Source organism: Vipera ursinii (assembly GCF_947247035.1).
Source record: "Vipera ursinii genome assembly, chromosome: 4".
In the NCBI taxonomy this organism is placed as follows: Eukaryota; Metazoa; Chordata; class Lepidosauria; order Squamata; family Viperidae; genus Vipera; species Vipera ursinii.
Window position 1 is genome coordinate 59609434 of NC_139514.1, and position 16974 is coordinate 59626407.

Genomic DNA, 16974 nt, shown 5'->3' on the forward strand with positions numbered 1-16974 from the left:
TTGCTGACCAAGAAGTTTTGGTTTTAAAGGAAATTCCTCCAAAGATCTTAAGGAGAAGAAAGGACTTTGCATTTCTTGTGCAGGAACTTAAACAACGTGATATAAGGTTCAGATGGGAGATTCCAGTTGGGCTGGTGGCGATGCATGAAGGTAAAAGATACCGTCTGGTTACTGTGGCACAGGCGCATGATTTCTACAATAATGTTTTAAAAGCAACCCCACTATCACTTCTGGAAGCGGCAAAGGGATTTGGTGAAGAAAAACCTCATGAGGCTGAAGATGGTCAGACAGAGGAGGATGGTGCTGGAGGGGATCAAACTACAACTTTGTTGGCTGATGCTGGAGAGCTAAGGGTGACGCGTGCTGCTATAAAAAGAGCAAAACAAATAAAAGAACAAGACCAGCAGAAGTTTATGGAACTTTCAAAGCGCACTTACAGCGAGGCAGTGGGAGGAGCACAGCCCAAAGGAGACAGGGCCATTGAAGAGGTGCTCCAAAAGCTTCGGGGCGACAAGTATGGCGACTAAATTTTTAACTTGGAATGTTAATGGATTAAATTCGCCTCAGAAGAGAAAGAAAGTTTTTCAATATTTAAAACAATTTAAGACTGATGTTATATGCTTGCAAGAAACGCATATTAGGGCTATGGACCAAAAGTTTTTACTGAATTCAAGATTGGGTACGCAATTTGTTGCCTCTGCAATGAATAAGAAAAACGGAGTGGTTGTTTATGTTAAAAGTGTTATAACAGCGGACTTAATTGAAGCAGATAAGCATGGAAGATACGTAATGATAGATTTGTTGCTAGAAGGCAAAAAAACGCTTTTAGTTGGACTGTATGCTCCTAATCAACAACAACAACAGGCTGACTTTTTTAGCTTACTTCATACAAAGCTTACTCAGTTGGATTACAAATCGTTTATTTTTATGGGGGATTGGAATGGCGTTTTGGACGTACAGATGGATAAGGCTGGTTTTTTTAAGCATATTCCGTGTCATGCCAGACTGCCTAAGTCTTTTTTCAAAATGAAGGATGATTTGGAATTGCGAGACATTTGGCGTGACACACACCCGCATGAAAAGGATTATACTTTTTTTTCTGATAGACATCAATCTTTTTCTAGGATTGACTTTATTTTGCTGACTAATGATTTTTTTTCTAGGATTAAGAAGGTAAAGATTTGTGCAAGAGCTATTTCTGACCATAGCCCAGTATGGTTAGAGATTAATAAGAACAACAGAGATAGGCGCTCGTGGCGCGTAAATGAGAATTTGTTTAGAAACCAGAAAAATGTGGAAGAGTGTAAACAGCGAATGAAGGACTTTTTTGAAATTAATATGAATAAGGATACTTCTATGGATATGGTTTGGGATGCTAGCAAGGCCTATATGAGAGGAGTGTTGATATATATGAATAACAAACATAGACGTATTTTGGAAGCTAGAAGGAAAGAATTGGAGAATGAAATTAAGGAAAAAGAGAATGCTTTGATTTTGAATCCATTGGATGTGAAGACTAAGGAGGCTATCAAGTTATTAAGAGGACAATTTGATAAATTAATGGCTGATCAAGTGCCAACCAACTTGAGGTTTGCCAGGCATAATACTTTTTGCAATGCTAATAAGCCAGGTAGATGGCTAGCTTATAGACAGCTAGAAGCAGAGGGCTTCTAACATAGACAAAATTGAACATAAGGGGAAGGTAGTGTTTCAACAGGATTTTATTAAGGAAGCTTTTGTGGATTTTTATTCTAAATTATATGCTAAGGAGAAGATTAATGAAAAAGACATTGATGAATATTTGGAGAATGCTAGCATCCCGGTTCTTACGCAAGTACAAAAAGAGGAGATTAATCAATTGATTACAGAAGAAGAAATATTTACAGCAATTAAGGAGTTGAAGGTCGACAAAGCGCCAGGTACAGATGGTTTGACTGCGGCCTACTACAAAAATTTACAATTAGAGATGGTTAAACCGTTAAAGGAATTGTTCCAGACAATCCAGAGAGGGGGAAAGGTGCCTCCATCTTGGAGAACTGCTTTTATCTCTCTGATTCCGAAGGAAGACCAAGATGCTACTCAAGTAAAAAACTATAGACCGATATCACTATTAAATACAGACTACAAGATATTTGCTAAGGTGCTGGCTAATAGATTGATGAGGGTTCTGCAACGGGTGATTCATGGGGATCAAACTGGGTTTATTAGTGGTAGGCAAATGAAAAATAACGTGAGGCATATAGTTGATGTGTTGGAATTTTTGGAAAGGAACAACCAGATCCCTGCGGTGCTAATTTTTTTAGATGCTGAAAAAGCTTTTGATCAATTGAATTGGCAATTTTTGATGAAAGTTTTAGATAAAATGAATTTTGGGGATAAATTTTTGCAACCAATTAGGGCATTATATCAAAAACAAACAGCTCGAATAATAGTTAACAATAGTTTGTCAGAAGTATGTAATATTGAGAAGGGTACAAGGCAAGGGTGCCCGCTATCGCCTTTGTTATTTGTGTTAACATTGGAGATATTATTGGTAAAAATACGAAATTCGGAAAGAATTAAGGGTATACAGATTAGAGATCAGGATTATAGATTGAGAGCGTTTGCAGACGATCTGGTTGTTACAGTGACCCAGCCGGAGAGCTCTGTTGTGGACCTGATGGAGATAATAATGCAATATGGGAAGGTTTCTGGATTTAAAGTTAATGTACAAAAAACTAAAATCTTGGCCAAAAACATGACAGCATCGCAAAAGGCCCTTTTAGAAGGGTTAACTGGATTTGAGATTGTGAAAAGGGTCAAATATTTGGGGGTGCTTTTGTCGCCCTCTAATACAAAATTACCTGTATATAAAAATAATTATGAAAAATTATGGGGAAAAATCCAAAAAGAAATGGAGAGTTGGGAAAAATTGCAATTGTCTTTGTTGGGGTGAATTGCAGCAGTAAAAATGAATGTCCTGCCTAAATTCTTATTTTTATTTCAAATGATACCGGTTCTTAAGAAAGATTCTAACTTGGAGGAATGGCAGAGAGGTATCAATAAATTTGTTTGGGAAGGGAAAAGGCCACGAGTTAAACTTAAGATTATGCAGGATACTCGTGAAAGAGGTGGTCTTAAAATGCCTAATCTTAAATTATATTATGAAGCTGCTGCGTTAGTAGGTATAAGTGATTGGATTAATTTGACACAAGAGAGATTATTAAATCTTGAGGGCCACGACTTGTTGTTTGGCTGGCATGCATATTTGTTGTATGATAAGAAGGTAGATAATGTGTTTAGAGTGCATATTTTAAGACAGGCATTGCTGAGAGTTTGGAAGAAGTACAGACATAAGCTAGACGGTAAGATACCATTGTGGGCAATTCCAAAACACGCAATAGAAAATATACATGCTGGTTTCAAACATGATGTGACTACGTACAAGGAGATTCTAAGCTTGGAAAGAAATGTCTGGTGTTTGAAACCATATAGTCTCTTGCGAGATGAGAAGATTGTTCAGAATTGGTTTCAATATACTCAGCTACGGGCCAGGTGGAAAGAAGATCAGAAAAATGGTTTTACAATGACTGATGAAAATCTGATAAAGCAAATCAGAAATCAGGGTCCAGCACATATTAAATGGATATATCTTGCATTGATAGAGATTGACTCAGAAACAGAACTTGTTAAGGATTGTATGATAAAATGGGCCCAAAATATTCAAGAAGTTATTACAATGGACACGTGGGAAAAGATTTGGATGAGGAACGTAAAATTTACACAAGCTCAAAATCTAAGAGAGAACTTTTATAAAATGTTTTATAGATGGCATTTAGATCCTAAAAAGCTTGCAAGTATGTATCCGAATTATCAACCAAAATGTTGGAGGTGTGGTGATGAAGATGCAACATATTTTCATGTATGGTGGACTTGTAAAAAGGTTAAGGCCTTCTGGATAAAAATCTGGTGGAATATGCAGAAGATTTTCAAGCAAAGGATAAAGTTTTGTCCGCAACTCTTCTTGTTGGGAATAATCACAGATGCTACGGTTGTGGACACTAAGTTGATGTTGAACTTAATCACGGCAGCAAGACTTTTAATAGGTCAGTATTGGAAGAAAGAGGAACTGCCGACCATAGAAGAATGGACTTTAAAGGTTTCCGACCTGGCAGAGATGGCAAAGATTTCGGCTTACTTGAAAGACCACTCGCAAGAACGTTATATTATGGAATGGAGAAAATGGGTTGAGTATATCCAGAACAAATATAGGGTTAAGAAGTTTCATGTAGCATTTGAATAAGTCTTCCTTCTCTTTTTCTTTCTTTCTTTCCTTTTTTTTCTTTTTTCTTTTTTATATATATTTAATATTATTAAGGTTTGTATTATCCTATATAAGCTAGAGAGTGATGGATTTTAGAGTTTATGGTTGTTAGTATATGGTTGTTTATGATTGTTTTTTTTCTATACCTTGTATTTAGCTCTGGGAAGTCGGGGGGGGAGGGGGGAGGGGTAGGGAGGGAGGGAGAGGGGAGGGGGAGGGGGGACTGTTAAAGACAAACTGTATGTTAAAATTTTTCAATAAAAAAAAAAAAGAGTACAGGTAGGGGCTAAGCACACAGCCCTGTGGCGTGCCGGTGCAAAGCTTCAGGGGGGTGGACAAAGCAGACCCGACCATCACTGTTTGTAACCAATCCCTAAGAAAGTCCTGAATCCAATCGCAGATGGCAGGGGAGAATTTCAAGTCAGTCAGCTTGAAATGGGATGCAGTGGCTCAGTGGGTTAGGACGCTGAGCTTGTCAATCAGAAGGTCGGCAGTTTGGCGGGTCGAATCCCAAGTGCCGCATAACAGAGTGAGCGCGTTACTCGTCCCAGCTTCTGCCAACCTAGCAGTTCAAAAGCACGTAAAAATGCAAGTAGAAAAATAGGGACCACTACGGTGGGAAGGTAACAGCATTCCGTGCGCCTTTGGCGTCTAGTCATGCCGGCCACATGACCACGGAGACGTCCTCGGACAAGCGCTGGCTCTTCGGCTTTGAAACGGAGATGAGCACCGGCCCCTAGAGTCAGAAACGACTAGTACACATGTGCAGGGGAACCTTTACCTTTACATATATATATATATAAACCTATATGACATAAGATAGCTAGGGATAGAGATTTCATTTGATAGGAATGGGAAGGGAGGAAAAAAATAACGCTTGAAGCCAACTCTCCAATTCTCATAACCATTTGGTTTCACTCCTTTTGAAACTATGACTTAGGAATTTGGACAGGAGGAAATAATAACAGTCACTGATGTTTACACGAACCTTGATGATCTGGCACCAGAGCAGTCTATATTACCAGCACTTCTCTGTTCTAGGAAATCTTACTGCATCTAGCTGAGAGTTTCCAGGCTGGGTCTTTTTAAGTAAAGAAGCTTTGCTCAATGATATGAGAAATTGTGGAAAAATTGGAAGCAAGGTAGTTCATTTCAGAAAAGGCAACTCAATCCGAGTGCTGAAAGATCTAGGGAAAATCACTTTAAAGAGGCTCCATCATACTAACTTACTACAATTGAAGCTGGTAAATTTCTATCACTGTTTTCAAAATTCTATATTTATCCCAGGTTAATAATAAAGATACCTTAATGGAATCTCTGTGCTTCTTGCTTCCTTGGCTTGTGTGTCAAAAATTTGACAACTGAAGGCACTGCTAATCATCTAAACTATATAGCCCTCCTTAAATTCAGGCAGGGCTTTATTGATGGAAATTACAGTACACTTGGAGCTCTCCAGGGTGTTACCTATTTGATTACCTTACAGAGCAAACTTCTTTATCAGACAATGAAGGTTTTCTGCCTTGAGATTGTCTTACAGAAACCTGAATATAAACTTGCTTCACATTGTCTTGCTATTCTAACCAGGGACCAAATTTATGTCTATTGCATCTATACACAGATATGTTTACAGTGACTGGAATCAGAGTCTGGAAGAAAAGATCAGTTGGTCTTTCTTCTTATCCTGAAGAAAATAATTAAAAATATATAGCATTTACTGTATACAGAACACTTCTCTAAATATGATCTCAATATTTCTATGACCACTTTATAAAATATATGAATATTATTGCCTATATACAAGACATGGGAGTAAGGTAGAAAACAGCAGCTGGCTAGGAGATTGAATCTGAAGTAAGAATTGAATCAGGGATTCTCTGTGGGCACGCCAGACCTGTGGAACCGCTTGCCGGTTGAGCTCCGGATGACCCCCGACCTTCGCTCCTTCCGGCGCAATCTAAAAACTTATTTATTTGAGCAATCTGACCTGGTTTGATGGGTTAGGGTTGGGGTTTTAATATGTTTTTAATTACTCTTTTAAACTTGGGCATAATATTTAATCGTTTTTTAACTTTTGTATTCCGTTTTTATATTTATTGCCCTGTACACCGCCCTGAGTCCTTCGGGAGAAGGGCGGTATAAAAATATAATAAATATAATATAATATAAATATTTCTTAACTATGAGGTCCTTGTGCATTGATGATGTCACCTAGTTGGTAATAAAATGTCTGCAACAAAACCACCAAGCTCAGAGAGCACTAAGGACCCCCACAGTTCAACCCTGAGTTACAAATATTTTCTTCTGTCGATTTCTTAACTTCAGTTCAAATCTGAACTCTCTAAGATAGACCTATATATCTCCTTATAACTCAAACATATTGAACTTTTCAGAAGAGTACAAATTGCTAAAAACTATATTTTAAATCAAAGAATAGAAAGCTATTACCTGAAGTGTAAGATAATCAGCTAAAATCTGGATAGGATGATCAAAATCAGACAACCCATTTATCACTGGGATTACGGCTTCTTCTGCCAGTGTGATTAGGTCACAATGTTTATATACTCTGGCCAGGATTGCATCTGTCATGGTTGATAATACCCTATAGAAAACAAAATATAAAGCCTCTGTAATGTATCAATGCAATAACTACCTGAATAGCTGAATAATTTTAACCATTTTTCACACTTTAAAATATGCAATACTACATGTCTATGTGCTAGTTATGCTGCATGAGATTCACACAGATACATATACAGTATCAATGTAATGTTATGGAAAGGCTGAGTTTACACATGTTAACTTATTAAATAAACATACATTGACTGACTTCAACCATAAAAATATATTGTAATTGCTGAATTTCTGTATCATATTTATTTAAAATAAGCAAATATTATTATTTAGAGGGATGTATGAACTTATTGAAACTAAAATATAATTTTAAAATGTGCAAAAAACTAGTCTTTATATCCTTAAACTCCAATTATATATGCATCTACAGAAACACACACACACACAAACACACAAACACACACACACACACACACACAGAGAGAGAGAGAGAGAGAGAGAGTATAAGAACATGAGGGATTTAAATCTAGGTTACAGAACTTGATGGATTTGGTCTGTGAAGAACATATTAGGACAATGGTATTTTTTTATATTAAACTACATTGTTACTGTTTTTTAGCTCTGAGATTATTAAAGTAAATGGAAAAATGTAAAATCTTCATTAAAGGAGCTTTTCTTTTCTGATCAACAACCTCCATCATTCAATATCATGTTTTTCTGAGTAACAGTTGTGACTTTGTAGCACTCTATAATCTCCACTTCTGCTTCAAAATATGTACTTTATTTTTCTGACAATACACAGAATTCTACAAAAAAGTACAATATCCTCACAGGTAAAATTGTTCCTTTTGGGGGAGGGGGGACTGTTCAGAGTTTTTATGCAACATTGTGAACTATATTGGCAATACAGCAATCTCCATCTTGCCTTCCACTTTGTCCATATTTTAGGAAGGATGCCATTTCTTACTTATAAAGTGTGTAATGTACAGTTTTAATGTCCTTAGATTCAAGCTTATCAATGCTCTTGAAGCATCAGGTTTTTTTCCCTTCAGTTTTCTTGGCTGAAAAAAAACATCTAATTTTTGAATAAAAGTCATTGAATTTTAATATTTATATTATCAAAAAATGCAAAGTCACCGAATATTCTACAAACCGTGCTGTGTCAGAGATGCTTTCGTTGACACCTAGGTGTATATCTTGTAACGTAAGGAAACATGGATGTCCTCCAAGAAGTGCAAATCCTAATAAATAAATGATCAAATAGACAAACAATAACATTTGCTATGCATTTAGATAGTTCAGCAGTGTTTACGCAACAGAAATTCTTCTGTACAATGTGTCTGTTCTAAGTGAAAGATATAGTAATCTGATTGTGCGCCTTCCAAAGACTGCAGAGCTTTGCCAAAAAAATTAAAGAAAATCTACGGAAGCAAAATCCAATTCCCATGTGGAATTTCAGTAGCAACAAAACTCTGCTTTTTAACAGAATCAATCTATAAAACTATGACTATGCACAAACGGTAGGATTGTGTAGCAATCCAGATTTAAAGAAGAAAGTGTGATCTCGAATTCATGTTGGAATGCACATATCAATCAAATGAACTTTCTGCAGTGAAAATACATGTTTGGACTTTCCTAATTGTATGTCATGATCCTGACTATTTGGCTTCCTCCTCCTGTTCCCTTGACAATAGTATACTGACGTGTGTGTCAAGTTTTATTCTCACCATAAGATGGCAGCACAGCCATTGCCATATACAGTATGTTCTATAAAGCAGTGAAAGTAGTAAGAGATAAATTTATTATTAGTAACAGTGCTCAACATGTGATAGCCACATGTTTGTTACAATACCCAAAATACTTCCAATAATAAGGGTGCTGAGAATATTCCATGTAAATCAATGTTTCAGACAGATTTAGTAATTCTTGGTATCTATTAATTCTATTTTGTAAAATAAAAACCTTGCTCTTTCTCTAGGGATACAGATAAGATAGACATCCTAAATCTTTCGTTGAAGACAATTTTTTTTCTCCATGATTTCAACAACAGCAACAAGAAATGGTGGGATTGTCAGTGCTAAGCAATGCAGTGATGTGATGTGATCTCTCGCTTTATAATCACATTGTTGAGCAATGGAAATTCCAGTCCCAATTTTGGTCATACTACATTTTATTATTCATATCACAGTCACAATATTATGTGCAGATTTAGATACTTAAATATCTTTTGTATGTCCCTAAAACATCAGGATGGTTATGTTGAATATACTGTAAATACTTTGTAGTCACTTTGGTATAATTCTGAATGGTTTGAAAGAATTATTTGGTAACAAATCATCTCTCGAAATAATTAATTGTGAGATAAATAATGACAATCCATGATTTTTAAACAATATTGGCCTTTCCTTACGACTCTCTATATATTGTAACTTCGGCAGTTAAATGTTATGCAGGCCACACAAAAAATACATGTATAGCCCTAATGTTTTAGTTTATATTTACCTGTCTCTGTAGATAATCTAGTTCTTGTGCTTCTTTTCTCAAAAATCATGGCTAAAGATTTTCCTTGTAATAAAGGTAAATACTGAAATACAAGAAAGAAAAGGGTGATATGTATATCACACAGTGAAATGCACAATAATTATTTTGAATAAAATTAGCTTATAGTGTTTTGCTTTTGAATCATTTTCAGATGAAGGATGGGACTCTTTCTTTCATAAATGTTACAAAATATTCCTTTTTAGCAAGTAAGGATTTTCGGGTCCTGGGTGAAGAAAGCTGGGAGTTGTAGTTCCAAACTAACTGGGGGACTAAGACTACCCTCTTTCATTTAAGGGCATAACATAATGCAAAGCAGAAACAAAATGGGGTAAGTTTTACTTCCAATTAAAATTTTAGTAAGTTCTTTAGCCTAAATATATTAGACATAACATACAAAATATAAATTACGATAAGCATGTCATTTTGACAGACAAGCTAAAATATTTTAAAACTAATTTCTGAAGTACCAGTGAATATCTATAGTTACAGAATCACATAAGAATCCATATGGGAAGAAAAAACATAAAGAAATGAGAGCAAAAGTATTCACATTACCTCTTTTTTGTGTTTGATTCTGTTTTTCAAATCCGATGCTACCCAAAGCAAATATTTGATTTCTTCAGGTGTATAGTTTTGTAGGGTTAAGAGGTCCTGGCCCTTTAACTTAATGGAAGTTTCAATAGTTTGTCCATGTTTAGAACTATTGGAGGGGAGGGGGGAAGAAAACAGTATTTATAGTTAAAAAATTGCTTTTCAAAAATAATCAATATTATGGGATCATTTATGTTCCCTTTGGGGTGAGCTTAAATGGACTCCAGAAGATGGTAGAGCAGGGCTTTTCAACCAGTGGTACGGGTACCACCTGTGGTACATTGGCACCCGGCAGGTGGTATGCGACCATCCTAGAAAAGTGATAGTGGGAGAGGAGAATGAGCTGAACTGGTGGCAGCACCGCACAAGCCTGAGCGAGAGATGGCTGGAGCTGCAGGGCTGTCAGGGCTCAGCGGAACTGCCAGGATCAGCACCAGGTTCCAGCTGGAGCTCAGCACTGATCCTGGCGCTTTTGCTGAACCCAGAAGCACCGATCAGCTGGAATGTTGCGGCATCTCCAGGGTCTTGTGATTTACATTCAGATGCTTGGCAGCTGATTCATATTTATGATGGTCACAGTGTCCCAGGGTCATTTGAAGTGACCAAAACCTGCTGCAACCTCCCAGCAGATGGGGGGGAGATAAAAACCAAACTCCCCCCACCCCTGCTGCCAATCCTCAACAGAAATGCGCACAACAATGAAAACCTTGGACAGGAGGAAGAGCACCGCCGGGCGGGCAGGCAGGTGTCCTGCTCGGCTGTGGCTTGGGGGGCACTTTTTTCAGTGCCATTGTAACTTCGAATAGTCACTAAGCAAACTGTTGTAAGTCGAGGACTACCTGTACTTCATCACTTTTTTTCCTTTTTTGGGGGGGGGGGGTTCATCACCTTGCTAGGCGACTGGTGCTACTTGGATGTTGCCATATCCTAAAAGTGGTACAATGGGTGAAAAGATTGAAAAGCCCTGGAATAAAGTTCTTTTTTTTCCTGTCCAACTGTGTCTGATTCTTGGAGACTGCCTGGACATGTCCCTGTAGTTTTCATGGCAAGGTTTTTTTCAAAAGTTATTTGCCATTGCCTCCTTCCTAGGGTTGAAAGAAAGTAACTGGCCCAAGATCATCCAGCTGGTTTTGTGCTCCAAGCAGGACTGTAACTAACAATCAGTACCGCAGACAAGTGTTTAGCAATAAAATACTTACTAGGTGAGCTCTCTTTTAAAGCAGATGGCCTCAGAGAAGTCCATAGCCCCTTTTTATTTTTACTTTTACCATGTAGGTAAATAAGTTTCTAAGATTTACATGGGGCAATGCAAATTGACTAACTGGCAAAATTGTTAATGAAGACAAAACAGTATTGCAGCCTTTATCAACATGGGCACTTCAGCTCTCAGAATCTTATGCATTGATCTTCTTGGTCAAAGAAATATGGGATATGAAGACCATATATCTACTGTAGTGAGTACTCAAGCTGGTGCTATAGTATCTCTTTATTTTTTTGTCTCATATTCATAAGAGATCAAGAGAGATTGAAAACTAATGACTAACTGTAGTACAATTTTTGACAATATAATTCAATTCTGTTTGACCATATTAGCATCATTCCAAGACTTAATTAACATTACATTTACTGCCACCATGTTTTTCACATTATATTGAGACAATAAAAAATAATCCATGACAAATAAATAAATTAGTTGCTCTTATCAATTTTTCTAAGATTTGCCCCCCTTCCCCACACTTATAAAAGAACTTTATATAATTTCTCAGCTATATCAGAGGAAAAGTGTAAAAACCATTTGTAAATAATAGAATATGTCACTGATTTGAAGAACATATGCAAATAATTTCTAGTACAATTATCAGATACTCTAGAAATAGAGGACAAAGATTGTAATATCATCAACATACCTATTTTTCAATAAAATTGATTTTAGTTTTATTGTTTGGTATAACACTACTAAAAATGAAGATATAGATTATCAATCTCATAATTTTTACAGCAGATATTAAAGAACAGCCTATAAGATTCAGGACTCATCTGTGAGATATTTAAACACTTACCGAATACCGGTATATTGTACCGAATGCTTGATTTTATGTATATTTGCTGCATTAAATAGGAATCTGAAATTAAACATATTAAACGATAATTTTTAGTTGTAGAAGAAAATGTTCTAACGAGAGCCAGATGAAATAGTGAATACTCCAGTTTTTAGTGAAGCAGCAAAGATAAACAGTCATGAGGCTATATTATCTTTAGTATTTGTTAGGTATGTAACTTGACACAAATACTATAGATAAAGTGTTAATAGTTAACTGAGTTGCAAAATTCATAGTTGCATCATTAAAAGACAAGATCAGCATGTGATTGCAGTATATATGGCCTATTCCAGACATTTTCCATATTGCTAAAGGTCAGTTCATGTTCCTGGAAAAAAGGTGCCCCTTTGTAGGGGGTTTCCTGCCTGAGTAAATAGTTGGACTAGACTAGAAGACCTCCAAGGTCCCTTTCAACTCTGCTATTTTGTTATTCTGTTATGATAGTCTTGTGTCCATGATATGTTACATAGATATAGCTAGAGAATTATCTCATTCATTAGCTTTTCTTCTTTTTCCACACTAATATGTGTGTGAGAACATGGGTGTGAGAGAGAGGGAGAGTATATAATCAAATACAGTATCCAATTTACTGGATGTCCACATATTAAATCTATAGCATCCACTTTTCCATTATATTAAAAGTTTTTTCCTGGCCTGCAGATGGTTGAAGAAAGCATACACAACATCATTTCTTAAAGAACAGGAGGATGCAATTTAGTTCAGGAAAGTGGCGGGGGTGGGAGGGGGGGAGAGAAAAAGCCTTCCCTGTTACCTAAGACAATTCCTTTATTAAATAATTAGCTATTTCCTTTTTCCACAACCTTAAATTCCAACTGCCTTTGTACAAAAATGGGCACCTTATAGCGACAGCGGTTATAGATCACTGTATTCTTTGTATTTAGAAGCTGAATAGAAACAAAGTAGTGAGTGATGTGGTAGAAGAAAGAAGAGACTAAAGTGTAGTCTTTCTAATCACAAGTATTTCTGGCTGTAAAGCTACCTGTAAATTTATAAGGATTTTATGTTTTAAATAATTTCTAATCCCAAATTTTATAGAACCCTTCACTGTGTGTGGAAAGTAGGACAGAAGCACAGCATTGTATAAAAACTCCAAATAAAATGGGCTCCCCAAACCTGTTGGGTCCTTGGCATACTCTGAGCTTGGTTGCGTTTCCTGCAGATGTTTCATTATTGTTTGGAATGTGGCTCAAGATCCAAAACAAAACAAACTCACTTGGAATTCCAGCAACAAAGTTTTATTTCAAAAGAAGCGTTTGCAAAGGCTTGGTGGACTGAAACACACACAGGAGTTCAGCCACACCTTACAGAGCTGTTTGACACATTTTTATATCCTATCCCCCACGCAGATTCCACCTCCCCTCTCGCACTCAACACCCCTTCCCAATCATCCGATAAACTTTCCAGACCGCCTAAAACCACTGTCCCTCCCATGTTCCAGAAAGCCCCTTTGTCCATAGCCTATCTTTCACCATCTAATTTTCTGTTACCACAGGCTGTCTATGTTTCAAGAAGCCTCTTACAATTTGTAACTTCTGCTTTTCGTATTTGTACTTGTCAATACTTAGATAAAATATTATTTCTGATCTTCAGTTGGCTTCTGCTTCAACCTTTAGACTCATTAGAAATTTCTGAATAATACTTTTATTCCTTTATCAAGCAAGGTAAATATCATCAGTGCAAGGCAGAGTGGTTTTGAGGCTTATTTATATACTTCCTTGCCCTGCCAGTCTTGGTTGAAGTGTAACTTCTTCCTTGATAGTTTTATTGAAGTGTTGTTTCTTCCCTGACAAGGATGAAATTACTGGATGGATTTTGGAAATGGGAACGGATTTAGGATGGAGAAGGCAATGGCATCTGCTTGGCCAAAGCAGGATTTTACAGAAAACATTACAAACGGAAGAAGGAGGTGCAATTATACAGAGGGAGGAGATAATTTTACAGTAGTCTCATACCAGCCTGAAGTAAGTCTGCGTAACTCGATCTAACATGCTCACTTCTGCTTGTTCAGAATCGAGGCTTACCGAACTGCACGACTAGCCATAATTATTTACAGGCATGTATTTGCACGTGCACAACGGCGCCTCCCTCTCTCCAGACACGTTTATGGAATTTATTATTTTAGGAATCCCGGCTCCCGATACATTTAAACTGCAGCTCGACCCTTAGCTATTCCTCCTGGGGGGAGGAGGAGGGGGGGGGACAAGGAGGCCAAGGAGAGGATGGTGCTCTATGATGCCCCACCACTTACGCTCTATTCAGCCTTCCAAGTACTCTATGGTAAAGCCAGGCTTCGTTGCTAATGGCAGGAGATTTGTTTACTTCCGGGCTCGGGGCGGCTTCTGGGCCCATCTACCAGCCCGGCGCCTCCCCCTCCCCCCTCCTGCCCGTCATGGGGGAGGCCGAGGAGCAAGTGCCCGGTGAGTCCCGTCCTCACCTCGGGAGGTTAGCCGGTTGGTGCCGGCAGCTCCTTTCGCTTCTGGCGCCTTCTGCGGGATTTGCCGAGGGAGCCGGCGCGGCTGCCTCGTCCCTGCTCCGCTCGCCTTGTTCCTCTGATTTTGCTGCTTGAGGCTCAGCCCTTCGGCGGGACCCCTTGGAGGTTGTCGTCCGCGAGCCCGCCGCTGCAAAGGGCGGAGGCGGGCTGCATTTCAGCCACGGCTTTTGCCTTCTTCCAATGTGGGGGGCCGTTCTCGGTCTTCTGAGTTGCCTCCTTTTTTTCAGCTTGCGGAGTAAAAAGTACAGGGTTAAACCTGCACTCTGCCTCAAATATCCTTAATTTTCCCAGGCTACTGACTTTGCGGGCAGATAGAACTGAACAGATGAAGGAGGCTGGCGGCTTCAAGGTTTCCAATTTAAGGATGGTGATAAGGCAGTTTGATTCGCTTCTGACTAAAAAACCTGGAGAGAGAGCTAAAGTTCTAGCATAAAGGCCTCTCGCGACGGTTGAAATCTTTTTAACTCTCTGCTCTCGTTGAACTACTACAGGATGCACGCTTTATGTGCTTTGTAATATATATGTTGAAAATAACGTAGAAAAAGGTGGTGGATACAGTAGGAGTCTCCACTGCATTGCTCTTCTTTGTTGAAGAATTATCTTGGGTGTGCTCTGGAAATTTTCGGGAATTGCTGTACGTCGTAGTGTGAGCACAGCATCCTCTGGTTATATTTCCTATTGTAGCCTTATTAGTTAATGTACTAGTAGATTTTTGTGCCACTAACAAAAGAGGTGTAAGATTATTGGTAGGAAGAATGCATCTCCTTAAAAGAGTAAGGAAAAACAGCCCACTCGATTCAGTGCCATTTGGTGTATGGCAAACCAGCCAGTATTTCATGTGAAGCCATTTGATAGTTATTTGGGTGTAATTAATAGTTAATTTGGACGTGGTCAAACAAGAGATGACAAGACTAAACATCGACATCTTAGGTATCAGCGAACTAAAATGGACAGGAATGGGTGAATTTAATTCAGATGACCATCAGGTATACTACTGCGGGCAAGAATCCCTCAGAAGAAATGGAGTAGCCTTCATAGTCAATAAAAGAGTAGGAAAAGCAATACTGGGATACAGTCCTCAAAATGACAGAATGATCTCAGTTCGAATCCAAGGCAAACCATTCAATATCACAGTAGTCCAAGTCTATGCCCCAACCACCAGTGCTGAAGAGGATGAAATTGACCGGTTCTATGAAGCCCTACAGCACCTTATAGAACTAACACCAAAAAATGGGGGATTGGAATGCTAAAGTAGGAAGCCAAAAGATAACTGGAATAACAGGCAAGTTTGGCCTTGGAGTACAAAATGAAGCAGGGCACAGGCTGATAGAATTTTGTCAAGAGAATACGATGGTCATAGCAAACACTCTTTTCCAACAACCCCAGAGACGGCTTTACACGTGGACATCACCAGACGGTCAACACAGAAATCAGATTGACTATATGCAGCCAAAGATGGAGAAGCTCTAGACAGTCAGTAAAAACAAGACCAGGAGCTGACTGTGTCTCAGACTATAAGCTTCTCGTTGCAAAGTTTAGGCTTAAATTAAAGAAAGTAGGGAAAAGCACTAGGCCAGTCAGGTATGAATTAAATCATATCCCTGTTCAATATACAGTAGAGGTGACAAATAAATTTAAGGAATTAGATCTGATAGACAGAGTGCCTGAAGAACTATGGACAGAGGTTCGCAACATTGTACAACAGGTAGCAACCAAAATCATCCCAAAGAAAAAGAAATGCAAGAAAGCAAAATGGCTGTCTGAGGAAGCTTTGCAAATAGCTGAGGAAAGGAGGGAAGCGAAAGGCAAGGGAGAAAAAGAAAGATATGCCATAAGAGCCTTGGTGGAGCAGTGGGCTAATGCCTCCTTAAGTAACACCAGCTGCCTGCAATTAGTGCAGGTTCGCATCCCACCAGGCTCAAGGTTGACTCAGCCTTCCATCCTTCCGAAGTAGGTAAAATGAGGACCAAGATTGTTGGGAGCAATTAAGCTGATTTTGTAATAATACCGCTTGGGGGGTGTATGAAAGCCCTAATAAGCAGGCATATACATAGAATGAAGGCTACTGCTAAGCTTGTAAGCCGCCCTGAGTCTTCGGAGAAGGGCGGGATATAAATGGAAATTTAAAAAAAATTAAATGCAGAATTCCAAAGAATAGCTAGAAGAGATAAGAATGCCTTCTTAAATGAACAATGCAAAGAAATAGAAGAAAACAATAGAATAGGGAGGACCAGAGATCTTTTCAAGAAAATTGGAGAGATGAAAGGAACGTTTCATGCTAAAATGGGCATGATAAAGGACCAAAATGGCAGGGACCTAACAGAGGCAGAAGAGATTAAGAAGAGGTGGCAAAATTA

General features: G+C 38.3%; 2 protein-coding genes across 2 annotated transcripts in view; one reads left to right on the plus strand and one right to left on the minus strand.

Annotated features, from left to right (window-relative positions):
- Positions 1-14475, minus strand: part of OTC (ornithine transcarbamylase) — a gene marked incomplete at its 5' end in the record, with an annotated part of 29992 nt that extends 15517 nt beyond the window's left edge. The window contains 6 exons of the mRNA XM_083362552.1: positions 6749-6902; positions 8028-8115; positions 9377-9458; positions 9971-10115; positions 12067-12129; positions 14375-14475. Of these exons, the coding sequence (XP_083218678.1) occupies positions 6749-6902; positions 8028-8115; positions 9377-9458; positions 9971-10115; positions 12067-12129; positions 14375-14475 (633 nt within the window). The remainder of the gene's footprint in view (positions 1-6748; positions 6903-8027; positions 8116-9376; positions 9459-9970; positions 10116-12066; positions 12130-14374) is intronic.
- The window catches only part of RPGR (retinitis pigmentosa GTPase regulator), a 37851-nt gene continuing 35309 nt past the window's right edge, over positions 14433-16974 (plus strand). The window contains exon 1 of the mRNA XM_083362903.1: positions 14433-14543. Within this exon, the coding sequence (XP_083219029.1) occupies positions 14516-14543 (28 nt within the window). The 5' untranslated portion in view covers positions 14433-14515. The remainder of the gene's footprint in view (positions 14544-16974) is intronic.